At 42.5% G+C, this 20702-nt stretch overlaps 1 protein-coding gene across 1 annotated transcript; it reads right to left on the minus strand.

Annotated features, from left to right (window-relative positions):
* Nucleotides 1–16437: 16437 nt before the first annotated feature.
* LOC143997986 (serine/threonine-protein kinase SBK1-like) lies at nt 16438–18426 on the minus strand. The gene is made up of 4 exons (XM_077493786.1): nt 18264–18426; nt 17420–17622; nt 16592–17222; nt 16438–16547 (listed from the first exon to the last, which is right to left on the minus strand). Exons 1-4 carry the CDS (start codon nt 18424–18426, stop codon nt 16438–16440), a joined length of 1107 nt encoding a protein of 368 aa, XP_077349912.1.
* Nucleotides 18427–20702: the final 2276 nt, after the last annotated feature.

Here is a 20702-nt window from a genome sequence, read left to right on the forward strand (position 1 = left end):
TACTTTTCCATCTCCATTCTCAATTCTCCATTGTCACTTCATCTCCATTCTCTTCCACCATCTTTAGTCTCACTCCTCCATTTCCACTCTTACTCCATCTCCATTCTCACTTCTTCATCTTTATTCTCACTCCTTCATCCTCTTTCTCCTTCCTTGATTTCCACTTATACTCCTCCATTTCCATTCTCACTTTTCCATCTCCATTCTTACTCCTCCATCTCCAGTCTCATTCTTCCTCTTCCCTCCTCACTTATTGTCACCTGTTTCTAATTGATTGTCACAAACATCTGACCGATGACCAAAGACTGAAAGGCCTGTGTTTTTTTTTCGTTTTTTTTATACTTATGTCACATTTGTAATAAATTGAGACCATTTCAGCATACACGTGGTGATTTGTCTGATCGCTTATATTCTAGTATGTGTTTTCCAATTAGGCCTCACTGGCTGACTAGGGACAATCCAAACCATTACTCTGGTTATGCCTCATTCTCCATTCTACTTCTCGTCCCCATTCTCATTTATTCTCCAGTCTCAGTCCTCTTCAATCTCTATTCTCAATCCTACTGACTTCTCAGTCCTCCTCCATCAGTCTCACTCAGTCTTCCTTCTCTATTCTCATTCTTCCTCCGTCTCCATTCTCACTTCTCCTCTTTTCTATTTTCACACCAATTCTGTCATGGACACTGACTGCAGAGACTTTTTCTGTCCACATTCACCCTGTTATTTGCTATATTACACTTTTTTTTTACATTTTGAAGCACCGCTTTTCTGTATTTGCCTTAAAGACAATTTGTTTGTTTTATTTGAAATGATACATGTGTGTTGAAAGAGCTGGTCACATTGGCCTCTGTTCCATGTACACCTATGCAGGCGCCGGACTGTCTGGGTTGGGCTCCTCCACCAATCAAAGTTTATCTGGGTGCCTGGCTGTTAATTAGCTTACTCTTAGATCACTGGCTAATTAGGTTGCTGTTAGCTGCTAGTTGTTCATTGGATATACTGTTAGATGTACTGATTATATTACTGCTTAAAGTTTGCATTGTTTAGGATAATGTGATCCAGCTCTTACCCGATTGTGTGTGGTATAAAGTTTGTGTGAATTTTCAATAAAGGGTGTTCCAGTTTGCAACTAAGCTAGTGTTGTCTAGTTATTGGGTGCAATTCTCAGCTATAATACCTTGTTCCTGATTCCAGAGAGGAGGGGGCTGTATCTTGACAGAAGCATCCAGGTGGAGTGCCGGGGGAACTGTCACAAATTAATTCTTCTCACTCCATCTTCACTCGCACTCTTCCTCCTCAATCACCATTCTCACTCTTCCTCCTTTATCATCATTCTCACTCTTGCTTCTCATCCAACACCCCCGTGTCCTCCTCCCCCATCTTGATTCCCAATCCTTCTCCTTCATTTCCACTCATTCCATCTTCATGTCCATTCTCACTTCTACTGCTTAATCTCCAGTCTTGCTCCTCTTACTCCTCCTCTATCCCCATCCAACTTCTCCATTCTCACTCCTCCCCCACCATCTCCATTCTCACTATTTCTACTTCATCCCCATTATCACTACTTCTCCTCTAACTTCATTCTCATTCTCACTCATACTGCTCCATCTCAATTCCCTCTCCTCCTCCTCATCCATCTCTATTTACACTCTTCCCCCTCCATCTCAACTCCTGATCTTCCAAACTTCTCCATTTACAGTTTCACTCCTCCTCCTCCATTCTCCCTACTAATTCTTCATCTTCATTCACACACCTTCTCTTCCTCACTTGATTCCTGGTCCTCATCATTGGTATACATGTGTTATATAGATGTTATAGTCATGATATAGAGGGGTTACGAATAGGCCTTTAAACTTCCTGGGTCACTCAAAAAAACAACATTAGGATGCGATAAATAACAAAATTGGTACAAAGGCTTTTTTTATAGGCATGGATAGGAAGGGCTATATTCCTCTATTCAGTTTCCATATTTACAGTGTAGAAAAAAAAAAAATATATATATATATACACACACACACACACACACACACGGTTTATAATAGAAATGCTGCAATAATTGTATCAATATGTAATATTTTTTTCAGTCTCTCTGTGCTTTGGATTAAGTGTAAATGTTTCAATTTTTTTTATATATTTACAATAGTATGTGGGGTTGGCCCCCAGTGGAGGAGGTGAACTCTTAAACCTTTATATTCTAGGGGCAGCTCTTACCCCTGTAAATCACCAAACAAGGGAGAGAAAAAAATCTGTAGTATCATAGTGAACGGCTCCTCTGAATTTGGTAATATATGGTTAATAATTGATTTTGATTAACATACTGTATATGCATGTACAAAGTAACCATTTATAAAAAAAAAAAAGTGCATATACAAATGTAAATATAGGCACTATATACAGTATTATCCAACCAATGTGCATGTGAACGCCAAACCATATATAAAAATATATATTCAGAATTCAAAAAATCCCCAGTGTAATAATATAAATATATTGAAAGTGCCTTGAACTGTTTAGATCCTTTAGTGCCTTGGATCAATAATTTTCCAAAGTGCGGATTGTTTGCAACCAGATGTTCTCTCACCTCCTTGGTCCTCAGTATTACAAAGATGTCATGAACAGCATTATATCACAATCGCCTACAATCTGCTTCACAGTCAAGGTCCAGGTCATATGCTCATAGGGAAACACAGAGAGACTCCATAGTGCTTACTGATTATTATATTTATTACATTAAAATCAAACTTCTCCAAATGCACTCACATAAATAAAAATTAATTTCTGCATGTAAACAGGACACTCCAGTCCACATGATTTACCAGATCATAGACTTGATCTGTCCCTCAGCTTTACCGATGTGATTATGTCACCACCACCTTCTCCCATCTGGCGCGTTGTGTCCTTCTGGACTTTATCAAAGGCCTTGTAACTGAACTACCGTTGTGGATGTATGTGAAGGATAGTTTGGTGAGAGGGGTAGAAGGTGACTGGGAGTGGTGGGCGGAATCTAAGCATGACCGGTTATATAGATGGTGTTTAAACATGGTTTGAGGAGAGCAAAGTTGTCTATATGTTTTGTTCTCTGCAAATAGTGGATGTAAGTTTCTTTAGTGAATGGAGAGATGTGGGAGAGAGCTAGGAGGAGGACCATTTCTGGTCATTAAAGACCTTAACATTAGGGGAAAATTTTCATGATTAGGACCTTCATCTGGCCGATCTTATATTTATTGCATGTCTTTCTTGTGAGATGTTTCATTGTGCCGTGTGTTAGTATGAGGATCGAGAGGTGTTTGAGGAGATACAAATTGCATGCGGTAACTAAAGGTGTGGTGTGAAAGTTGGAAAGTGATGGGGGAGTTATAGGGAAGGGAGGGGGTTGGAGTTGATGGGTGGATTGAATAAGGTACAGACTAAGAAAGTATGGAGGGATGTATATAATAAAGAAATTTTGAATTGGCTGTAAGATGTGGTGTGGGTGGCTTCTACATAGATCTATGCCAACAAGACAGTTTCAGTTGAGGAGAAAGCTGTTTGATAGGGAGGGGTGTAGGAGGGTGGAGCATTTGTTCTGGGGAGGGGGGGGGGGGGGTACAGTGATGGAAAAAAGTATTTGATCCCCTGCTGGTTTTGTACATTTGCCAACTGATAAAAATGATCAGTCTAATTTTAATGGTTGGTTTATTTTAACAGTGAGAGACAGAACAACACCACAAATATCCAGAACAACGCGTTTAAAATTGATTTGCATTTTAATGAGTGAAATAAAATATATCATTTTGGATCCCCTTCCCAAAACATGACTTAGTACTTGGTTGTAAAACCTTTATTGTCAATCACAGAGGTCAGACGTTTCTTGTAGTTGGCCACCAGCTTTGCACACATCTCAGGAGGGATTTTGTCTCGCTCCTCTTTGCAGATCCTCTCCAAGTCATTAAGGTTTCAAGGCTGAGGTTTGGCAACTCGAACCTTCAGCTCCCGCCACATATTTTCTATGGGATTAAAGTTTTTTTTTTTTTTTTTTTTTTTTTTTTTAATAAAAATAAAATAAAATCAACACAAACAAATTGAGCCTTTACAAACATGTTATACTTACCTGCTCTGCTGCAGTGGATTTGCACAGAGCAGCCCTGATCCTCCTCTTCTTGATGCCAGCCCCGCCACCTGTTCAGTGCCCCCACAGCAAGCAGTTTGAGTCACAGCTCCCTGTGTCCATTCAGACACTGAGCCTTGACCCAGCCCTGTCCTCTCTCTCTCCTCCGATTGGCTAGCTGACTTTGATTGACAGCAGTAGGAGTTAATGGCGCCGCTGCTATCCCTGCCAATGAGACAATTGGGGACATCACTGGACATAGAGGAACCTCAGGTAAGTGGTGGGGGGGGGGCTGCTGCACACAGAAGGTTTTTTATCTTAATGCATAGACTGTATTGAGATAAAAATCTTCTGCCTTTACAACCCCTTAAAGGTCTGGAGACTGGCTAGGCCACTCCAGGACCTTAATGTGCTTCTTCTTGAGCCATTCCTTTGTTGCCTTGGCCATGTGGTTTTGGTCATTGTCATGTGGAATACCCATCCACGATCCATTTTTAATGCCCTGGCTGAGGGAAGCAGGTTCTCACCCAAGATTTTCCGGTACATGGCCCTGTCCATCATCCCTTTGATAAAAGGTGAAGTTGTCCTGTTCCATTAGCAGAAAAACTCCCCAAAGCATAATGCCTCCATCTCCATGTTTGATGTTGGGGATTGTGTTCCTGGGGTCATAGGCAGAATTCCTCCTGCTACAAACATGGCGAGTTGAGTTGATGCCAAAGGCCCCTTTCACACTGGGGCAGGAGGTGCGTCGGCGGTAAATCGCTGCTATTTTTAGCAGCGCTTTACCATCGGATTTGCAGTGCTGTTCGGCCACTAGCGGGGTGGTTTTACCCCCTGCTATCAGCTGATAAAGATTTAAAAACCACCGCAAAGCAGCTCTGCAGAGGCGCTTTGCCGGTGGTATAGTCGCGCTGCCCCATTGATTTTAATGGGAAGGAGCAGTGTATACACCACTCCAAAGATGCTGCTAGCAGGACTTTTTTTTACTGTGCTGCTAGCGCACCACTCCAGTATGAAAGCCCTCAGGGCTTTCACACGAGAGACAGCAGCGGCTGTTTCAGGTCGGTTTGCAGGTGCTATTTTTAGCGCAATAGCCCCTGCAAATTGACCCCGTGTGAAAGAGGTCAAAGAGCTCGATTTTGGTCTCATCTGACCACAACACTCTCACCCTGTTCTCCTCTGAATCAGATGTTTATTAGCAAATTTCAGATGGGCCTGTACATGTGCTTTCTTGAGCAGAGGGGCCTTGCCAGCACTGCAGGTTTAGTCCTTCACGGCGTAGTGGGTTACCAATTGTTTTATCTGCGACTATGGTCCCAGCTGCCTTGAGATCATTGACAAGATTCTCCAGTGTAGTTCTAGGCTGATTCCTCACCGTTCTCATGATCATAACCCCACGGGGGTGAGATCTTGAATGGAGCCCCAGACCAAGGGATAGCGACAATTTTGTGTTTCTCCCATTTGCAAATAATCACACCAACTGTTGTCACCCTCTCACTAAGCTGCTTGGCGATGATCTTGTAGCCCATGCCAGCCTTGTGTAGGTCTACAATCTCGTCCCTGACATTCTTTGGCAGCTCTTTAGTCTTGGCTATGGTGGAGAGATTGGAATCTGGTTGATTGATTGGACAGTTGTATTTTATACAGGTAAAAAGTTGAGATTAGAAGCACTCCCTTTAAGAGCGCGCTCCTAATCTCAGCTCGTTACCTGTATAGAAAACACCTGTGAGCCAGAAATCTTACTGATTGACAGGGGATCAAATACTTACCTTATTCATTAAAATGCAAATAAATTTGTAACTTTTTTTAAATGTGTTTTTCTGGATATTTGTTATTCTGTCTTTCACTGTTAAAATAATCCTACCATTAAAATTATAGACTGATTGTTTGTCAGTGGACAAAAATACATAAAATGATTCCCCCCCCCCCCCCTTCACTGTAGCACTGAGAAAGGGGTGTGGGAGGATGGAGAGTGTGGAGATTTTTTTTTTCTGGAGGTGTGGCATGTCCTAAAAACTAGGGTGGAGAGTTTGCAACATTTGTTATGGGGGTGTGGTATGTCCAAGAAAGGGGTGTTGGAGGGTGGATAAGTTTGAGCATTTGTTCTGGGGGTGGGGCATGTCTGAGGGAGGGGCGTTTAGAACATTCGTTCTGGGGAATAGTATATCCAAAAAAGGGGGTGTAGGAGGGTGGAGAGTGTAGAACATTTGCACTGGGGGTGTGGTATGTGCAAAGAAGGGGTGAAGAGTATGGAGCATTTATACTGGGAGGTGTGGTATATCCTAAAAAGGAGGGTGGAGAGCTTGTAACATTTGTTCTGGGGGGTGTGGTATGTCCGAAGCAAGGGTGTAGGAGGGTGGAATGTATGGAACTTTTGTTCTGGGGTGTGGTATGTCAGAAGGAGGAGTGTAGGAGGGTGGAGAGTTTGAAACATTTATTCTGGAGGTGTGGTATGTCCAAAAAGGAGGGATGTGGAAGGGTGGGGCATTTGTTCTGGGTGTGGAATGTGGAATGTCTGAAGGAGAGGTGTAGGAGGTTGGACAGTGTGGAACATGTATTCTGGAAGTGTGAAAGTGTCTAATAATGGCAACAGGTTTGACTGGGGTGGAAAGAATACCATTTGTTTGGATTATACAATATTGGGAAGAATGAAGAACAGGCTCTATGGATTTTGGTAAATTGTGTAAAAGAAAACTTTTAGGACATTGATAACAGGAGGAGAAACAGAGTGTATAGGAACGTGTATCCATAGACCCAGAAGGGATCTACGTAGATGAATAGTGTGATTGGAAGAATTATGAGTAGGAGGAACTGCAAAAGATCTGGAAGGTGAGTGAAAGGAGCAGAGTAGATAAGAGTATGATAATGTTGTCATTGGGTATGATTGGGTGGAGTAAATCTAAGGACTGGAGGGATTTGTGTTATGACTTTGGTTTAGGAGTGGGTGGTTTGTGTCTTTTTGAAATGTTTTTTGGGAAAATTAGGAAAGTATAAAATAACATAAGTCAACATATTTATGGTTTTTTAGGGGTAGTTTTGTTTTTTTTACAATAAAAATATTAAAATTTTCCATAAGTAGGATGGACTTTTTTTTTTTGAAGGGGGTATGGGAGATGCTTTAAATTGCATATAAATATAGTATTTAAATTTTGCTCTGTGTCACTAATTAGTTTTTTTTTATTTTCATTCTAGGGTGAGTACATTGCAATGGTGGAGAGAGTGCAGTTGTGTGATGTCTAGGGAGAACGTTTTATGGGCTTTGGATAGTATTGCTTTTATTATATATATATTTTTTGTGTTGCTGTATGAACATTTTGTTACTTTTTGGAATTTTTGTTATGTAAATTTGATGATATAGATCTATATCTTAGGACATTTTATTTTTTCCAAATATGATGTTTATTAACAATAACAGTATGTTGAGTATCAGAGGCATTTACATTAACCACTTTCAGACCGGACCATTTTGCTGGTCAATGACCAGAGGTCTTTTTACAATTTGGCACTGCGCTGCTTTAACTGGTAATTGCGCGGTCATGCAATGTTGTACCCAAACAAAATTTGCGTCCTTTTCTTCCCACAAATAGAGCTTTCTTTTGATGGTATTTGATTGCCTCTGCGATTTTTATTTTTTGCGATATAAACGTAAATTTTGAAAAAAAAAATGATATTTTCTACTTTTTGTTATTAGAAAAATCCAATAAACTAAATTTTAGTCATACATTTAGGCCAAAATGTATTCAGCCACATGTCTTTGGTAAAAAAAAAAAAGTCAATAATTGTATATTTATTGGTTTGCGCAAAAGTTGTCACATCTACAAACTAAGGTACGTTTTCTGGAATTTACGCAGCTTTTAGTTTACGACTGCCTATCTCATTTCTTGAGGTGCTAAAATGGCAGGGCAGTACAAAACCCCCCCAAATGACCCCATTTTGGAAAGTAGACCCCCTAAGGAAATTGAAAGTAGACCCCCTAAGGAAATTGATAAGTGGCCCATTGAATATTTTTTTTTTTTTGCTTCAAGCGATTGAATAATGACAAAAAAATTTTTTTTTTATTTTTTTTTTTTTTTAACACAAAGTTGTCACTAAATGATATTGCTCACACATGCTATGGGTATATGTGAAATGACACCCCAAAATAAATTCTGCTGCTTCTCCCGAGTACGGGGATACCACATATGTGGGACTTTTTGGGAGCCTAGCCGCGTACGGGGCCCCGAAAACCAAGCACCGCCTTCAGGCTTTCTAAGGGCGTTACAGTTTTGAAGGCCATAAAATGCCAAGATGGCACAAACCCCCCCCCCCCCCCAAATGACCCCATTTTGGAAAGTAGACACCCCTAAATTTAGGGGTACACTAGTGAGACTAGCTAATAAATGGCGGGTGCCCTGAAACTATAAAAAAAATAACTAACCAACCAGCGTCACCTGTAACAGTTATATGGTGATCACTGGTGAAAGGGTTAACTAGGGGGCAATCAGGGGGCTTTATGCGGTAGTATATGGGGGTCCCTGGCACTATAAAAAGCTGCGGCGAACCTAAATACCTACCTGCCTAACTAGCGTCACCTGTGACACTAATACAGCGATCAGAAAAACGATCGCTTATTAGGCTGGGTTCACACTGGAGCGATGTGGGAACGCCACGAATCCGCGGCGGGTTCCCGCATCGCATGCCTCCCGGCGGCAGTTCACACTGCCCTATGCGAACTGCTGGGAGTGTCAGTGAAATGTTAATGACACCCCCAGATCAGTTTGCATATCGCAGTGCGATCTGCAAACTTGGATCGCATGGTGTGAACACCCATGCGATCCGATTCTGCTGCGGGCCAAAAAAAGGGTCCCGTGCGAATTTGCGGCGGGTGCGATGCGAATTCAGCCATACTATCTGTATGGCTGAACTTGAATCGCACAGAGATCGGATGTGATTTGCACTGCAGTGCGGTGCGAATCACATTCGTTCTCATAAACCGCTGCAATGTGAACCCAGCCTTAGTGACACTGGCGACGGGGGGGTGATCACGGGGTTAAACCTTTATTGGGGGGGTTAGGGGGGTACATTAGAACTAAAGGGGGCTAACCCTAACTGCCCTAACAGTTATTACAGTCACAAATGACACCAATGCAAAAAAAAAAAAAAAAAATGACATTGGTGTCACTGTGACTGGGGGGCAGGGGTAATTGGGGGGGGTGATCGGGGGGGGTGTGAGTGTGCCTGGCATGTTCTACTGTGTAGTGACGTGTTGGTGCAACTCACCAATCCTCTCTCCTCGGTGTCGGAACGAAAAATACCGACACGGAGGAGAGAATACATCACTTCCTCTCCTGTGTTTACATTACAGGAGAGGAAGTGATGTCACGAAGGATTTCTATTCGTCGGGAGCGAATGCGAGGGGGTGGCCATGAATGAATGGCCGCCCCCTTGTCCGGGATCGCTCCCGAACGAATACCGACCGCCGCAGGCACCGGGCTGGGGCCCGATCGGGCCCCCGACCCGCGGGAAGGCAGGGACGTACATGTACGCCAATATGCCTGCCCGTGCCATTCTGTCGACGTACATCGTCGTGCGGCGGTCGGGAAGTGGTTAACATGCATTAGATATGTGATAAAGGTCACAATTCAAGACGTGTTAGTCTGATCAATGTAAAACAAAGCAGACAGAGGTTAGATGAGCCGCTAGGGGCTCCCATAAATGGTACATATTTTGCAGTACTGGTGCGTTTATACATATATTTTAGGACATTTTAAATAAAAATTACATTAAAAATGATATATATATATATATATTTTTTTTTATTCAGAATAGAAATCAGGGAATATTATTTAATTGCTCTGTGGTTGACAAACTCTGAGAGAAATTCACATAGTGAGTGGAAAAACTGGAGTTAGTACTTACCGGTAACTCCTTTTCCGGTGGTCTTCCAGGACAGCCCTTGAGAGATGGAGCTCCTCCCATCGACACAGGAAACACATTGCCACAGTTCAAAAGGCGGTCCCTCAGGTCCCTGGTCAGTCATTCACCAAGAACCGAAGGATGGAACTGAAAAACATATAAAACCATAACAGGTAATAACATTAGTACATCACTACAATCAAATAAAGGGTGGGATCGTGCTGTCCTGGAAGACCACCGGAAAAGGAGTTACCGGTAAGTACTAACTCCAGTTTTCCCAAGTGTTCTTCCAGGACAGCCCTTGAGAGGATCCCCAAGTACTTACCAGATTAGGGGGGGGGACCACGGCCTGGAGGACTTTCCTCCCAAAGGCCTGATCCTGACTAGACATTAAGTCCAGTCGGTAATGCCTTGTAAAGGTGGAAAAGCTTGACCATGTGGCTGCTTTACATACCTGCTCCGGGGTGGCACCAGCTCTTTCTGCCCAGGATGCAGACAACGCTCTTGTTGAGTGAGCTTTAACACCCTCAGGAGGATCTCTATTCAAGGCCTTATACCCCTCTGCTATAGCTAGCCTAATCCATCTAGCTATGGTTACTTTTGAAGCTTTCTGTCCCCTACGCTGTCCGGAAAAAAGGACAAAAAGGGAGTCTGAGATTCTGAATGGATTTGTTATTTTAAGATATTCTAGAATACACCTCCTCACATCCAATAAATGAAAACGTTCCTCTTTCTCATTTGCTGCATTTTGACAAAATGAAGGGAGGACAATATCTTGGGACCTATGGAAGCTAGATGCTACCTTTTGTAAGAACCCAGGGTCTGTCTTTAGAATGACTCTGTCTTCTAGGATCTGTAGGAATGGTTCCCTGATGGAAAGTGCTTGGATTTCACTGACCCTACGGGCTGAAGGGATTGCCACCAGGAGAACTGTCTTAAAGGTAATAAGCCTTAGGGAGGCCTCTGAGATAGGCTCAAAGGGTGACCCCAAGAAAGCTTTTAGCACAACTGCTAAATCCCAGGATGGGACTTTTGTGATTCTGACTGGCTTGCGTCTAGCGACTGCCTTACAGAATCTAGCGACAAAAGGATTTTCCTGTAAGCGTTCATCTAGGTATACACTTAAGGCAGCTATCTGTACTTTAATAGTACTTAGGGTTAAACCCTTGTTTACACCTTCCTGTAAAAACTGTAGAATATTAGCCGTATTTATGTCCCGGCCATTCAGCCAGCTATTGAATTTTTTCCAGACTTTTTTGTAAATAGCTCTCGTGACTGGTTTGCGACTCTGTAGTAAGGTCGCAATTACCTCGTCTGACAGGCCCTTACTCCTTAAGATTTCCTCCTCAGTAACCACGCTGACAGCTTCAGTGTGGCGACCTGCGGATGGTAAAGAGGTCCCTGCGACAGGAGGTCCTGTCTGTAGGGAAGTCTTAGAGGCGGACAGTCTGTCAATTGTAGCAACGTTGTGAACCACGGTCTCCTGGGCCAAAAAGGTGCTACTAGAATCAAACAGGTTTTTTCCTTGAGGAATCTTGCTAGGACCCTCGGAATGAGATGAAGAGGGGGAAATGCATACGCCAGACTGAAAGTCCATGGAGTTTGCAAGGCATCTACCGCCAGGGGTTGATCTCCTGGGTTTAGCGAGAAAAAATTGGGAACCTTTGCATTTTTCTTGCTCGCAAAAAGGTCTACCTCTGGTTCTCCCCAGTGAGCTGTTATGAGATTGAATGCCTCTGGGTGTAAGGACCATTCTTGGTTCGAAATCCTCTGTCGACTCAAGAAGTCCGCCTTGTTGTTCAGCTCCCCTTTCAGGTGAACTGCAGAAATGGATTCCAGATTGGCTTCTGCCCACTGGAGAATGCGTCTGGCTACCAACATCAAACGAGGACTTCTGGTTCCTCCTTGTTTGTTTATGTATGCTACAGCCGTCGTATTGTCTGAACGGACTTGTAGATGGTGACCCTGTATTGCGGGGTGGAAAGCTAGAACAGCTCTCAGGATTGCTGTTAGTTCTTTCCAATTGGAAGAGAAACATTTCTCCTCCGGGGTCCACTTGTCCTGGACCCAGCTTGAGCCTAGGTGGGCTCCCCAGCCCCAACTGCTCGCATCCGTTGTTAGTGTTGAAGTGATAGGAAGGACCCAATGAACCCCTTTGTTTAGGTTCTCCCTGTCCTTCCACCACCAGAGGGAGCGTTTTACCCTTGAGGGGATCGATACCTCCTCCTCCAGATCTCTGCCTTTTAATTGTTCTAACAGAAAACCCTGAAGTTCTCTTTGATGGAACCTGGCCCATTGTACGGCTGGAATGGCTGCCGTCATAAGACCTAAGACCGACATTACTTCCCTCACCGTACACTTGGGGCTGCATTGAAGAAAAGATATTCTCTGCCACAGATTCAAAATCTTTTCTTCCGGCAGTATAATTTTCTGATCTACAGACTTGATCCAGTACCCCAGATACAGGATCTCCTGTGTTGGGGTTGTCTTGGATTTCTCCTGACTGACAATCCACCCTAATCGACTCAGACTGAGTTGAGTCAATTCTAGGTCCTGAGAAAGACGACTCTCTGAGTGGGCTGTTAGGAGCAGATCGTCTAGGTAGGGGATAATTGAGACTGATTGAAGCCTCAGAGGAACTAAAGCCTCTCCGAGAACCTTGGTAAAGATTCTCGGAGAGGATGATAGACCGAAGGGAAGTGCTCTGCACTGAAAGTGGTAAACCTTTGTGTCTATCTGCACTGCCATCCGAAGGAATTTCTGGCATTCCTCCCTTATTGGAATGTGCAGATAAGCATCCCTTAGGTCCAGGGTTGCCATAAATGTCTCTTTCTGCAGGAGATTCTTTATGGAATAAATGGACTCCATCCGAAATCTCTTGTAACGGATGGAGCGATTCAGTGGACGGAGGTTCATAATTAGTCTGAATCTCCCTGACGGTTTTCTTACCACAAAGATGTGCGAGTAAAAACCGTCCCCTTGTTCCTGAATAGGGACTGGTGTCAATACTTCTTGATCTACCATTTCCCCTATTAGTAAAGGTAAGGCCCTGGCCTTTTCCGAGTGACTTGGAAGCTTTGTCACCAGAAACTTGGAAGGAGGGTTGCTGTGAAATTCCAGCGCATGACCCCTTTTTATTATGTTTAAGACAAACTCGTTCGAGGTTGTCTCTTCCCATTGAGGAAGAAATTTGCTTAATCTTCCTCCCACAGGAACCCTGACGTCACTGGGGTTTGGGATCCTGATTGGGGCGGCTAAACAGTATGCCCCCTTTTCCTTTCCCTTTATGTCCCGACCAATGTTTTTTGGGGGTTGAACTCTTCTCTGATTTAGAGGGTTCCTTAAAGGGACGAAAAATTTTTCTTTGAAAATTTTTCTTTTTTGCAGGAAAGGTTTTCTTTTTGTCCGCCGTCCTTTCTAAGGCGGAGTCTAATTCAGGCCCGAAGACTAAGTCTCCTGTAAAAGGGACGCTGCACAGGCGGGTTTTAGACGCCGTGTCTCCCCCCCAGGTTTTCATCCATACTGACCTCCTTGCTGCCACTGAAAGTGCTGCAGATTTAGCCGTAAATTTAACGGAGTCCGTGGAGGCGTCAGAGATGAAACTGGTGGCCTTAAAAAGCATAGGGAAAGATTTCAAAAGCTCCCCCCTAGGAGTGCCTGCCTTTAAGTGTTCTTGTAGTTGCGATAACCAGAACTCCAGGTTTCTAGCTACACAGGAAGTGGCTAGAGCTGGTTTTAAGCCTGCCATAGAGGCATCCCAGGCCCTCTTTAAGACGATGTCTGTTCTCCTGTCCATGGGATCTTTCAGGTGGCCCATATCCTCAAAGGCCAGATCAGCCTGCTTTGAGATTTTGGACAGAGGGGCGTCTAGTTTTGGATTTTTATTCCAGACCGCCTCTGGGCTCTCATCAAAAGGGAACCTTCTCTTAAGGGATTTAGGAAAGAAAACCTTCTTGTCTGGTTCAGACCACTCCTTAAGGACAAGGTCAGAAAGCACCTTATGTATAGGAAAAACCCTTGCTTTCTTTTTCCCCAGAGCCTCATACATTTGATCATGTCTGGATAACTGAGTTTCTTCCTCCTCAATTTCCAGCGTATCATAGATAGCCCCCATTAGCTCATCTACTTCCTCGAGAGATAATCTATATTTTGAGGCTTTAGATGCTGCTTGATCCTCTTCCTGACCCGAGTCAGTGTCAGAGGATTCGGGGCTAATCAACGTGGGGCTAGGCTCCCTGACCATACGGGGCTCCCCTGAGCTGGGTGTTGTAAGGCATGGTGAGGATGAGATTATAGTTGTTTTACTCGTGGAGGCAGCTGCAGCTGATCCCACGTCAGTGATTAACTCCCGGAGGGACTTAAAGGTCGACGCCATTTCCTCTTTAAAGGAGCCCAAAAACTTTGCTAAAGGGGAATCTGCCTCAGATTTAAGCAAGCTTGCAATGCATTGCTTGCATAGGGCTTTGTTAGAGCCAGAGGACAACCTATTCCCACAATTAGGACACTTTTTGCGGCCTGTCTTGTCTTCCCTTGGCATCTCTTTAGCCTGAAAATAAGAAGACAAAGGATTTCTTAGCGTCAGCACCATGTCCCTCTTAGAATCACCACTAACAAACAACCTCACTGTGAGTAAACCGCCACCGTGGGGTACTACAGGGCCCAGCCTACAAACACCACCACTCCACCAGAGTAATAGCATGCCCAGCAGCCTACCTGGGTTTGGCTGGTGCCTGTCTCCGCCGGAGTATCCTGGGGAATAGCCTCCATGGTCCCCCTCTGACGCTCCGAATCCCGCCGCTAATCCGGTATAGCTGGACGCTGGTCGGGCTTTACAGGCACAGCGCTGGCTCTCCCTCTCCTCCTTGTACCCTTAGAGACCCGGAACCGGAAGTCTCGGCACGCAGTGATGACGCGGTTCCGCCGGAAGTGAACGCTCGGCGTCTCCGACCCCCTGCAACGAGGAGGGAAGATGGAAGGTTCCACTCACCACTCCTGGGGGAAACCGGCGTCATTCTGCCCCTGGCCACCTCGGCACTGGAAGGAGGAGGGTAACGGGTCTGCTCCGGTTCAGCTGGACGGTACCCGAGCCAAAGAAAAAAAGGTATGGACCCAAACTGCAGCCATAAACCAGGACCCGGTCCCTTAGGCTTGCAGGTTCTCAGGCAGCCCCTGAGAGGGGCCTCCAGGTTCCTGGCAACATGTTCCTCCGACGGAGGAAACACAAATGACTGACCAGGGACCTGAGGGACCGCCTTTTGAACTGTGGCAATGTGTTTCCTGTGTCGATGGGAGGAGCTCCATCTCTCAAGGGCTGTCCTGGAAGAACACTTGGGAAAACAGTCAATAAAAACCAACCAGAAGATACTCTGTACCGGGCTCTGCTATACAACTCTGGTGGATTTGCTCCAAGCAGGAGTTGCCGGAAAGTTGCAATTTCCCTCAACGATGAACCCAATTCACATAAGTCATTTGGCAAAGGTGCCGACACACCAGTCTATACCTCTTCCAATACTAATACTTCTAAATCTGGCTGACAACACTGCTTGGGATTCTGGAGCAGCACAGGCAGTGTTGTCAGATCAAAAAGTCATTTAGGAGCTCACTGGATATCTGTCAGGATCAGCAGGTATTTTTCTATATGGAGAAAATTCAAGAGCCCCACCCAGTGCACAGGAGGAGTAACTACTCATATGTACAAGTTACATCCCCCCTGTACCAGGAAAGGGTCTTGTTCATCCAATGGGTATAGGCGAGACTTGTCATCTAAAAAAAATAAAAAAAAAAAAAAAAAAAAAAAACCACACATTTACAAATAAATATTGTTATAGGAAAAGAGAAAAAGGTAAAGAAATATTCTTAGAAAATAAATAGAGAAATGATCCCTGAAATGAAATTCTGAAAAATGTATTTATTATAATAAGCTTCATGTGGTCAGTTCTGAAGGTCTGTTTTTCTGTTGCATAATCAAGTATCCTGCAGTAATAAATTCTATATTTATAGATTAAATATTAATTCACAAGGTTTTCGTTCCATTAAAAAGGTTACAAAAAGGTTCTGTCACAGGTTGTGGTTGTGTAAATTACAAAATAACCCCAGAATAAATAAATTTAGTTAATACGACAAATTACATATGGATATATAGAGACCTACACCAAGCGATAAGCAACCATCCTTCACTGGTTTGGCTGCTCTATATTGATAAAAACGGAACGGCTGGAGGCTCCTGTTACTGCATGTTAGAACTGGTCTTGGCAATGCCATGATAAAATGGTAATTTAAAAATCAAAGCAAAATCACTCATGAATATTTGGTACAAAAAGTAATGACTTAGTGTAGAACTGCTAGCGTGACATTGACCATAAAACATTGAATATTGGATTGAGAAAGCCACATACCTGAGAAAGTTGGCCATATGGGATGTTCTTTCCAATGCACCATCACTCACCAATTCATGTTCATTCAATGTCTACCTCTGCACCATCATGGAAGGAAAATTCATCAAATATGATAAGTGCCTCCTCCATGTTGTCCTCCTGTGGCTCTAGAGTCATCTCAGACTGAGATCCTGAAGTGTCAAAAGGTAAGACAAGGATATGATGGAAACACTACCCTGTGAGGTGTTCGGGTGGCAAGCCATGGATTCCTCAGATTGTACAGAACAGCATTCTATTGGATCCTCGTCTTCTTGTCTTGTGGTTGCATCTGGGGTTTCTTTCTTCCATATTTCACTAACATAGTTCAAAATTTCTGTAGCTTTACTTCTTTTCATATAGTCAATGGCCAAAAGATTGATAAACATCCTTTGTATGCCAGTGGGAATCTTTTTCCATGCTTTAGGATTGTCCATATGAAAATTGTTCTGCCAGTCAACATAATGTTTATATCCATCATCATCAAGGGTGGCCACCCGCCATGGAATCTCCCCTGTGATTAGGCAGTAGATGATGACCCCAAATGACCACACATCCAGGTTGCCATCTACAATCAGGCCATCTGAGATGGTTATGTCAAGCATTTCTGGGGCCATGTAAGATTTGCTGCCACACCTGGAGGTTATCACTGTGCCTTTGACCTTAACAAGGCCAAAGTCTGTGATCTTGATGGAGTGGCAGTCCTTGTCGAACACTAAAATGTTTTCTGGCTTCAAATCCATATGAACAAGTCCTTTCTCGGATATGAATTCAAGAGCATTGGAGATCTGTACAGCACACCTCTTGACTGCATCTTCTGGAATTCCCACCTAGGAAAAGAAAACAAAAATACAAAAACAGATGTTAAAAATACAGTTTAGAATAATATAAAAAAGACATTCAGAATCAGTTACAGTATATGTATTGCCATAACTTTTTACCACCATTAGGACAAAGTGATGGAAAAGTCTAACATTAGTTATAACACTTTATCAAAACTCTAAAAAATAAAAATGGGCATACTTACGTGTGGTAAAATCATGGAGAACAGATCACCAACAGGGGCCAGTTCCTGGGCAAAGACAAAGTAGTCAATGGTGGTGAAGGCCATGCCATAACATCCGATGATATTGGGATGAGGAGAAAGTAAGTATGAAACACTGAACTCCTGGAGGAAAGAACGCTGGCTGGTTCTCTTTTTATCCATGGCTTTTAATGCCATTGTTTGACCTGTAAAAAAAAAAAAAAAAATATTTAACTTAAAGTAAAATGGGAAATTTTTAGGTCATATTTTTATGTCCACTAGAAAATCTCAATCTTGGAGCAACACATCTGGTGAAAAGTTTGAAAATGTATTATGCTTCATTTAAAACTAAAATGCCATCCTTACCACCAGTCGGCTCTCCCATACGGAAGTAACTCTACTTGACTGAAATTTTCTACTCTGATTTTTTTTAATGTGCATTAGAAGCAGCAACAAGTAAGACAGACCCCCATCTTGTTTCCTGGCTGGATGACGTCCATCGTTATTAGTATCATATCCTCCCCAGCCTGACTGTTCCTGGCTCACCCCTTTCATGCATTGGAATTCTGTTCTTTTAATCATGGAGAATCAGCATCACATGTGACTATTATCTAGGGTGGTGTGCGAATACAGTTTACTCCTCCAGACAGATATGTACCCATCAAAGTATTTTGATATTGGCATAACTCTTCCCGAGACCCAGCCTATTGCTTAGTTCCCTAAATAATTATACTAACATAATTTGATATTTTAAAATAGCTTATACTTATAAAGATGTATTAAAATGTAAAGCCTTTAGCTACAAACATAAACAATATTGAAATGTTGGTTAGACGAATTCACTGACCTGTTATCTTGTCGTTTGCCAATAATACTCTTCCATAGCCTCCTTCTCCCAGTTCCTTCATAATGTGGAAATGCTCCTGTAAGTCTACCTGCTGTAGCCTTTGGGAATAGAAGGAGACCATTCTGTGCAGAAGTCCTTCCACATCATCAGCAACGGAGGCCATAGTGTCCTGGAGAGCAAAAACAGGAAACATGTTTACATTAAGAAAATAAATCTTTAAGAGAAACTTTAAAAATGTGTTGAATATGAATAATATATTTCTAGCATTTAATATACCTATAAATATGAAGTGATCTTAATAAATGTGATTTAGGAATAAGGTTCAGTCATAAGCGAGAGCTTTAGCAGAGCAACAGAAATGTATGGAGAACAGTTAAAAAGGACCTGAATATGGAAATACAGCGATCCATATACAAGACAATTATCAAACAAATGTATAACTTGGTCAAGTACAAAATCAAATGGAAAAGCCAAGACTTACAGCAATAAATAGGTGTCAGGATATATACAATAGTTACCAGGTTAGTTGTGTGTGGGCGGGGGCCGTCTAGGTAACTGTTAGTCAAAAGAGTAATTTTACCCCCAAATGTCCTTCAGGAATGAAATGTAATAAACTTTGGCCCGCAGGTGGAAAGGTGCATCTGCTGCCAGAAGAATTTTGGTGAATCTTATATTTCTGGCAGACACTGCCATGAAAAGACCAAACATACCATAAGATCACCTACAAGAGATTCTCTGGTTTCTTTTTGTCAACCAGCTATGCCGACTTTCCAGTTTTGTTACGTAAAGTCAGGAGGATGAACACAGAGCTCAGCCAGGTAAGAAGTGTAAATGTAATCAGAACCAACATGTCAAATATAGAAAATGGTTGCCTCCTTTTTGTGACCAGTACAAGACAGAGGCCATCAAAAGATGTTAGTGACACTTACCTATAACATTCCCACCAAAATTGTGAAGTCCTAGAATGATCCACAATAACCATAAATGATGTCAGAAGAACCAAACACTCAATAGTCACATCACTTTCCGGGCACCTTAAAAAACATTTTCAATGTATTGTCCCACTCAAAGTCATGTTTATGTTCTCAGCAAAGACCTCATAGCATCAGACTGACAGACTTCATGAAATGAGTTGAAGTGAGCGTTCAGTGATCATTATGTGAAATGTTGTACTTTGGTGAGAGGGAATCTGTCATAGCAAACTATTCGACACTGTTCAGCCAATTGTTTTGTACAGATTGGAATATACTTGTAAAAGAATTAGATACAATTATACATTACTTAGCCATCCAATCATATATTTCCCTTTGTATTACATCACACAAATTACTGTCTCAACTTTTAATGCTTATAAACATATTGCTAACAAGGTTTTCATCAGGCTGATCATGGCAAGCCTCCAATGGCCATCCTGTCTTCTGTATACATTGTATTACATATTATCCTGTCCTGAAGCTCCACTCATTGCCCCTCTTGTCAGATTTTGCATATTTAGGTTTTATATATTTATCACCTACACCTCATAAACAGCTGCAGTATGATTTTCAGAATGCTCATTAAATAAAGATCCATTGATAGGTTAGAGGAAAGTGACCTTACCTTAAAGTCGGGAGGATTCAGCGGTGATGAAGTCGGATTTGTTTCTCAAAGTATTAAGTTCCACTGCAGATCAACACCGAACAACATCACCAAATCTCCAGCTAGGCTGTAATAGATGAGTATACCGGGATCTCTGGAAGTAGAATCACTGATCAGAGGAGGGAGAGGCCCACTTTATACAAGGGAGATGGGCGGGGAAGGCCGAGAATGAAGGCTTTCCATTGGCCGACTTCTCATGTAAATGATGTGTAAATAACACCGCATTGTTCTTACTGATTTGCATATAAACAGGTTTTCTAGAGAATCGGTGATGGTTTCATCATGTTTAATCCTGAATGCTTTTAAAACTTTAAAATTAAAAAAAACTTTCCTCCATATTAACTATAAGGAATTTTTTGTTTTATACCATTTTTTTTTTTACCTGATTGTAGACTGAATCACTAATACAAGAGGGAGAACTAACCAGATAATGCATTGAGGGGGAAAAAACAAAAAAAAAAAAAGGCAACATTGGTTCTTGTACCATTATGTTTTTATGCCTTCTAGTAACATTAAACACCAATGAATTTAGTTTAAAAAGGACTTAAAAAAAATAAACAAAACACACATGTCAAGTATGAATATAAAAATATCATTCCCATACAATAGTTTGCAGGAGGATTAAAAAGGACCGGTCAGGATAGGAATATTGGAGCCGTCATGTCTGGGCTTATTTCTAGAGATTCATCTCCAAACATCCTGATAGTTTCTTCACCACTTGGTTAGTCTCTGACTTAGAATAATTATGTGTATATCAAATAATGGAAAATATCATACCGACATGATGTTCTGTGAAAATTA

Source organism: Lithobates pipiens, unplaced genomic scaffold, assembly GCF_037356315.1.
Source record: "Lithobates pipiens isolate NorthernLeopardFrog02 unplaced genomic scaffold, aLitPip1_a1.2 Scaffold_19, whole genome shotgun sequence".
NCBI classification, from domain to species: Eukaryota; Metazoa; Chordata; class Amphibia; order Anura; family Ranidae; genus Lithobates; species Lithobates pipiens.

Excerpts from the sequence above, each read along its gene's own strand:
- LOC143997986 (XM_077493786.1), bottom strand. The coding sequence starts at position 18,426 with ATGGCCTCCGTTGCTGATGATGTGGAAGGACTTCTGCACAGAATGGTC. Across the intron at positions 17,623-18,263 it reads GGCAAACGACAAGATAACAG|GTCAAACAATGGCATTAAAA; the intron begins GTCAGTGAATTC and ends TTTTTTTTACAG. Across the intron at positions 16,548-16,591 it reads CCACCCGAACACCTCACAGG|GATCTCAGTCTGAGATGACT; the intron begins GTAGTGTTTCCA and ends TTGACACTTCAG.